Here is a 7,797-nt window from a genome sequence, read left to right on the forward strand (position 1 = left end):
TATCATCTCTTCTTTCCCATCCCTCTTCAACCGCGCAGACTAGAAGACTAAAACAAACTTTCTCTCAGGCCAACATTGCTGTATTCTGGAAATCAGTTACCTACTCTCTGGTTAGCAATAACTACTGGCTTTAGTAATTTCACAGATAAATGGTATTACAAATATTTACGCTGTATCTAGATCATATTTACAAAGTTTCACCCCGATAACTTCCCTACCACATACAGCTATATTTAAGTACGACGCGATAGTCCGAGCACGCCCGGAGTTGCACGTCGGCAAAGGCTCTATTCACCGGAGTAACATACCCGAGAGACAAAAGCGTTAGGTGAACGCTTAGCAGCTCACAGTCCGAAAAAAAAAATTTGGAACTGCTGCTTTGCAAGGCTGAGCTGCACTCGTACAGTGATGCCTTCCACTTGATTCTTCATGCTACTCTTATCGTCCAACATTCACGGCCGGCTGATTCCTTTGATAACGTGGGCGGGGCGTTTCTTTGGCCACTGACAAAGCGCGAAAAATATTAGCACCAGAAAAGGCATCGCTGCCCTGCTATTCACCTTGAAACTGTCCGCCTCATCGTAGTGCAACTTCCTTGGACCTGCTGGAGCAGCCAACTTGCCGAAGACTGCGGCAGAGTAGCACAGGACAAGTAGGGCGGCCACTGCGGGAGATTTAACCCACGGCAACTCGTTAAGCTCAAAGCTGAATTGGGTGGTATCTTGATTTTAGAGCAGGAAACTTGAAAAACCAGAATACAAAGCGAACGACATAGAAAGCTGATTTAGAACTGGTCCTTCATGGTAAAAAGCAAGAAATAGCAATCATCAGTGTTGCAGGAGGCCACCCAAAGCATTTGGCTTCGGTATCAACCGTACATGTTCGAAAAGCCGGCGTTCGATTTCGCCTCACGCGATTGGATTAGATTGACCTAGGTCGCGATATCGGCGCAGCCTGGACAATCGCGCGAGGCGAAATCGAACGTCGGCTTTTCGAACGTGTACAAGATAACGGCCCTGGTTAGCATTTTATGCAGTTTGCTGAAAAATGCGGAATTCGTAAAGAAACCTGGAACCGAAGAGCCTCTTTTTTGTGTGTGTTCATATTGCGCCTTTCGTACAATACGTCAGAGCGTGAAGTGCGTTCATTAATCACGTAAATTGGATAAGCTGAAAAAAAGAGAATGGATGCTTCCTATTTTTGACAAGCCTCTTGCAACACTACGCACGTGTCTGCAACTGGTTATATTCCTGCTTTTGAGTAAAAAGCCAGCTGTGACGACATGCTGTGTGTAGGTATAACTTTCCGCGGGAAAGTATTTTCGGTATAAATTGGTGCTTATAGATATTTTCGTGCTGTCCAGCATCGTTTTGTCATAACGTGCAATTTAACACAGCGTACAAATTTCGGTGCTGTATAATTCAAGGCTAGAGAGAAAATTTTCCTCAGCACTAAATTTCTGGTGCTGATTTCGTCTCCAATGAAGTGAAAGTATTTTGTTGGTGTGTGTTAATAAATGAAAGGGCAAAAAAAAGTCTCGTACTTGTCTTACAGCGCGTAAGTTTTGGTTATTATAGATGTAGCTGAAGATTTCGCAAGACTTTAAATGAGGAGTAGAAAAATTTGTGCAAGAGGCGGCCCATGTTATCTCTTCAGAGAAGACGCAACAAAAAAGAAACGTCGGAGTACACGCGGCGAACACGTAATGAGATATACAAAGTTGCGGCTTGGCTTGTTATGTGTTTATTATTTTTAGGTGATTATTTTTCTCGGTGAATATATGGTTAACTAGCTTTCTTATTCTGAAATATGTACATTTGACTGTTCATCCTTCTCTTTTACACTGAAGTGACATTCAATACGTAGAATAGCAATGTTTTTCAGAATTTGTACAGCCCGGTAAAAACAGCACACGCTGATATGGCTTTGTTAATAGTAGGGAGTTGGGCCTCTAGTGAAAATTGGCACTATAGAAACTAAAACGACGATTTGCTTACTAGCAGCTTCGAACTGGCTTACTAGAGCTACGGATATGGGTAATTTTCAGAGGGGATATGTCCGTAGACCACACACGGGGTTCGATCTCGAGCCCAATACCGGGCCGACCCGCGGCGGAGGTGAAGCAGGCGTCAAGCACTCCGCCAGCTTGCAAAAGTAAGCTTAATATCTTGGGCCCAAATACAACCCGTATCAGATATTAAGCTGATAAAACCAGATACTACACTCGGACCCGCGTCGCCCATGTCTACGTTCGCATATTCCTTTCTTTGCTGGCGTTCCAAGCGCTTGCGTATTTCGCTTTCGTTCCTTCCGCTCTCCCGTGGTGGTGGTACCGCTGGAACGTCACGCTTGTCTAGTTTCCTCCGGCTCCTCGGGGCGGCGGTCCCGCAGTCCACGCGAATGCATAGATAAATATATCCAAATGTATATATTGACACATTTACACGTTTATCTTTATCCGGCGACCACGTTTCACCGCCCAACAAATGTTATCGCTCAGCGCAGGACGCGCCTGCATGTATAGGAAGTTTCTGGAATGTTATCGATGGTTGCATCCGCCGTCTGTGACCGAGCCTTGTGCAATCTGACTGCATGTGTGCGCGAAGCGAATAATGTAGAGGACACGCGGGTCCCAGCAATTATTCTGGAACATTCGACGACTGCTGTATAAAAGCCGACGCGCTTGACTCGGTGATCAGACTTCAACGACCGCCGAGTGTGCTCGCAATATCGTTGTTCTTGGAGTGTAGCCTGCTTTTGAGGGCACAAGTTCGCCCAATAAAACACTAGTATCATTAACTGCAGTTTTGCTGCCTTCTTCACTGCCGCTACCATGTACATTATACATATACATATAATTATGCATATACATATACATATACATACATATACATATAGATATACAAATACATATACATATACAGTATACATATAATTAAAGGAGGGAGTTTGTGGGCAACCACTCTGGTGTGGCCTGTGCTGTATGTGAATGCTTGAGGTTTTTGAGCGACCTCATAACCATTAGTGCACTGCGGGACACCGTTCAACGCACGATTGCCTTGGCTACGGTGCAAAGGTGTGTGCCCTCGGAGTGCGGCGAGGTGCTTGGCTGTTGTACGCGCCGGGATTCGTTAGTAAAAGGTGTCGTGCCGCGTTTTGCAGCAATACATGGGTATGCACACCCCCCGGTGCCTCATCATCTTCCGAGGCTCAACAGTGTGGAGGAGCGGTTAGTCGCGCCTTTCCTTCCATTCATGTGCATACGGGGTTTGAAGTATGGCAGTGGACAGTTCGCCATTAAGGGGCCCACATACACCAGCTTTGCTGGTCATCCACCTTCACAAAGTGGAGTGGCACTGATTTTTTCGTGGTGTTCAGTGTAAATGTAGCAGCAACTAAACGAACACCACGAAGCAGGAAAAAATATTCTCCACCAATATATGCCAATATGACATCTGATATATTCAAGACGGCGAAGTTGTATAGGAGAGTTTTCCCACGCTTCGAAAGTACTAGGGATCTATTTTCTGGCTCACGGCCTCGCGGTCGAACGAAGTAACTGCTCATGCGTTTGAGAGCGGCCGTGACTGGCTGTTGTTAGTGATGAATATCGCTGCTGCCCAACTCTCTGCCTCAATATCAACTCCTGCATGCTGGTCGAGAGGCGCTGTCAAGCTAAGACGGAACATCTGGAACAAGGATCCGCGCCGTGTACTGAAGTGCTGAACAAATTAGTTTTGTCTCTCTCACGGTGGCAGTGTTGCACTTCCACGGCGTCTGCTTTCGCGGTCGCAGCCGTACAAACTCCTTGACGAACTCTAACGCGGATTCGGTCGACGTGGGGAAAAAAAAAACACGGGTTACGGGTTGAAAAACGGCGCATGCAGATTGTTGCCTGTTAGAATGAGATATACGCAAGGTACATTTTATTTTATAGTTATTGATGATTATGTTCCAAATCGAGTGCGGAGGTCCGACACACGTTAAGTTGGTTTACTTTTGCTAACGGTCAGAAGGTCGCCCGCCGCTGCATGAAAATCGCTAAAAATTTATGCGACAATCGCATGAAATTCACCTAAAGAAAATTGAAAGTATGCACATTTCGAAAAGCGCCTAGTTGGTGTAGCTCCATCGTTCTGTTGTGCTGTGGCAGGCAAGAAGTTAGTTTCTACGAACTTCGTTTGTCACCGTGACAGCAACAGCGTACCACAACGATAAAAAGAAGACAAGATAAACAATTAAATAGAAGAGTGCAGCGCATATCAATATTCTTATTTTTTACGAAGATTGGTCTCATAGATTTGAATGCCTCGACAATGAGCATTTGCACAGAGACATTAACAGCGCCGAAGACCGCGGCGTAGTCCATTAGCCGGCGCTTGTGTGTTGCTTTGGACCGAAATATGCTCAATATGGCACTGAGAAGGAAATAAACCTTTTCTAGTTATTCGTCATCATCATCATCATCATCATCATCATCATCTTTATGTCCAATGTGCACTGGAGGACGAATGCCTCTCCCAGAGAGCTCCGTTTGCCCTTGTCTTGCATTAGCTGATTCCAACTTGGGCCTGCAAAATTTTCTAGTTTCATCACCTCCCCCGTTCCTTTTCGCCCAAAGTTTCGGCTCGACTGCGCTTCGCTCCCCTAGGCAACCATTCTGTAACCCTAATGGTTCACCGGTTATCTGCCCTGCACATTGCATATGGCCTGCTTAGTGCCAGTTTTTTTTCTTAATGACTACTAGAATATCGGTTATCCCCGTTTGTTCTCTGATCCACATCGCTCTCTTCGTATCTCTTAACTATACGTCTAAAACTTTTCGTTCCATCGCTCTTAGCGCGGTTCTTGACTGGTCATTAGCACTGTTCAAGGAACGAACTAAGAGACCTTTCCCGGTCGTTACTTATGGTTTCAGATTCATCATCACGTTGCACAACAATTCAATCCTGGCACACTATTATTTGTCCCAGTAGATTTAGGCGGCATTAAGTGCCCTTATTACCTGTCGGTCAAGATGCCACATACGGAAGAATGATGAACTCACAATAGAGGTGATTCGCTTCCATTTTTGGTAGCCCTGGTCGCTTACACGTGAGCTTCGTCTGTCCAAGTGGGTCTGCGGTGAAGCCGGTCTGCCCGTTTTATGCAGTGAAGAGTGAATACACGCCGGTCTGCCTTTTTGAGACGGGATGCGTCAGTTTTGCTCTTTTGTTCGCATGCGAAATCGTGCGAAGGAAGGGCGGTGGCACCTCATTTCATCACACCCGAGCTACCAGGCCGAAAGCGGAGACGTTCGAGAGTTCGCGAGGCAGAGACATCCGATATGCCTGTTCGCAGTAGATTAGCTTTTCCGACGTGGCTAAAGGTATTTCGAAAGGAAGTTTCACGCCTTTTTCCTGGCTGACGGCCATGGGACCGGTTTGTCTGACCGCTCCTTGCAGTACTCGTCACTGCGGTGGCGATAAACAACTACGTGGGGACGTGAGGGTGGATATTTCTGTCGGTTTAGCTGACTTTTCCTCTCTGGCGAAACTTGTCCCCGAGCTGCAGCCAAAACACCTACTGCAATGCACAGGAGAACGCAGCTGGTTGTAAATAGCAGAAAATTACTTCATTTGTTAGCTCGTTTTCCTCGTAGTGGTAAAAGCGCGTATATTGAGCGCTGTTAAGCTCCTAATTCATTACGCAGGCTTTCTTTTCTGGTCTATATTAGCCTAAGGTTATGGTAGGCTACGTTTGTTTCTTTTTTCTTTCCTCATGTGACAGTTGGTATCGCGATGATTATGTGGCTTTTCAGCAGTATTGGTAGAAATTTCTCCGCACGTTGCAGTTATGGTCGTATGATAGTTAAATTAATTAATAAAATTAGGGTGGATAGTTGCTTGAGCAAATACCGATGCACATAACAGAAATTTATATTATTACAATTTGCTAACTGAGCAATTGACGCGTCGTAACAATAAGCAGTGAACAAATTTGCCTGTCTCGTCAGATTAAAGACGCAGATCCACGAAATTTTTTATTGTTGCAGGTTATAAGAGTATTGAGCAGCCAACAACATATCTGGAATTCCTTAAGAGACAAAACGAGGATCTTTTCATACACAAGGCGTGAATGTATGACGTTTAGTTCATTAAAAAAAACATTTATTGCTATATCACTGAAAGTTATTGTCGGAACTATAAGTCGTATGTAGCTATTAATACCGAAACATTGCCTGGAATCGCCTGAAGCACTCTATGCGCAAATATTGGCCCACGTAAGACACTTCCGCAAAGGTGCGTCCTTGTTTAGCAAACTGTACACCGTTGGCCAGTGAATATCCTTTTTTCGCCTTTATATCGCTTCTAGACGAACCCATAATTTCTGTAAGTGATCACTAATGTCGTGACAAAGTGCCACTTCTTGTGTTTGACTTTCTCATGAGTAGTCCAACCACTGGTTTCGAACAAACGTCCTTTTCATCTAGCTGCTCTGCGGTGCGTGACTATCACCGACGGAAGTATAGCTACAAAGCTTACGGATATGCGTTACAAACACATCGTGCACGAAGTCGTAAATTTCGGAAACGCTACCGCAACTACAGATATGCTTATCCCCCTTACGCTTTGCAAGTTGCCGGTTAGGTATTGCTGGTGAGAGAGATGTAAAAGAGATGGGAAAGGAAGGGAGGTGAACCGGAAGGTAGAGATCCAGTTTGCTACCCTGCGCTGGGGAAGGGAAAACGAGAGACAGAAAGATCCTAAAAAATAATGCACACACTTGAAAAGAGTGGGCGAGGGAAAAATTAGAAACACACACACAAAGGAACGCAGGAGTGTCACACACGTTCAAGAGGTCGCTTGACCGGAGAAACCGCAGTAGCACCTTCACCACCTTCTGGTGTGAAGTTCGCATCAGCCGGCAATCTAAGATTGTCTGCTGAGAAAACTGCCGCTGAACGGGGCTTGCGAACGCCGTCACGAGCGACTGTCTCTGGGAGCTGTAGCGACGACAATGGCAGAGGATATGTTCGATTGTTTCCTCGCTGCCGCAACTATCACAGGTAGCACTGTCAGTCATTCCGATGCGGCAAGCAAGTGCTTTCCTGTTGTTAGTATTACTCCAGAAAGTAAACGAGAAAACAGCACAGCGGTAGCTCGATTTGTCAGAGCATTGCACGAGTACTGCGAAGACGTGGGATCGTAACTCACCTGCGGCCTTTTGCTTTTTTTGTCGGCTTTCCTGTCGCTTTGATCATTCTTATATGCAAAGGCAATCCATTTATTAGTGACACGAGCATCGAGTGACATTCTTGTTTCTTGCGCAGTACAATACAACATTCAAGGGTTTCAGTCTAAATATATCAGAGCATAATTTTAGTTACGAGTTGAGTTACTGAAGTGTCTGGAATGATTAGAATTAACTAGAACTCATTATATTAGATTATGGCTTTCACGGGTCGAAACTACGATCTGATTAGATTATGAGGCATGCCGGAGTGGAGGACTCCAGAAATGTTGACCACCTGGGGTTCTTTAACGTTCACCTAAATCTGAGTACGCGGGTGTTTCCGCATTTCGCCCACATCGAAATGCGGCCGCCGTGGCCGTTTGAAAACATTAACTACCGCACACGAAAGCACAGAAACGAAGATTTTAGATGCCCGCCACATGAGCACGACTTCGACGAAATTCCTGGAAAACCGGAAGTAGACAGCGGAAGTAATGATGTCACTAATAAAGTCACACACAAGAAGGTGGCATGATAGTTAAACCGTTAAGTTATGGAAAACAGTTGCATGCGAGTTCGGTT

General features: G+C 45.4%; 1 protein-coding gene and 1 non-coding gene across 2 annotated transcripts in view; both read right to left on the reverse strand.

The window, feature by feature from the left end:
- LOC139059452 (uncharacterized) overlaps positions 1-5,256 on the reverse strand; it is a 28,877-nt gene extending 23,621 nt beyond the window's left edge. The window contains exons 1-2 of the mRNA XM_070537882.1: positions 5,048-5,256; positions 561-664 (exon numbers count right to left, since the gene is read on the reverse strand). Of these exons, the coding sequence (XP_070393983.1) occupies positions 561-664; positions 5,048-5,069 (126 nt within the window). The 5' untranslated portion in view covers positions 5,070-5,256. The remainder of the gene's footprint in view (positions 1-560; positions 665-5,047) is intronic.
- On the reverse strand, positions 2,056-2,247 carry LOC139055050 (U2 spliceosomal RNA). Its single transcript, XR_011511631.1, has one exon. It is a non-coding gene; the product is annotated as a U2 spliceosomal RNA (small nuclear RNA).
- Positions 5,257-7,797: the final 2,541 nt, after the last annotated feature.

This window comes from Dermacentor albipictus, chromosome 1 (assembly GCF_038994185.2).
Source record: "Dermacentor albipictus isolate Rhodes 1998 colony chromosome 1, USDA_Dalb.pri_finalv2, whole genome shotgun sequence".
In the NCBI taxonomy this organism is placed as follows: Eukaryota; Metazoa; Arthropoda; class Arachnida; order Ixodida; family Ixodidae; genus Dermacentor; species Dermacentor albipictus.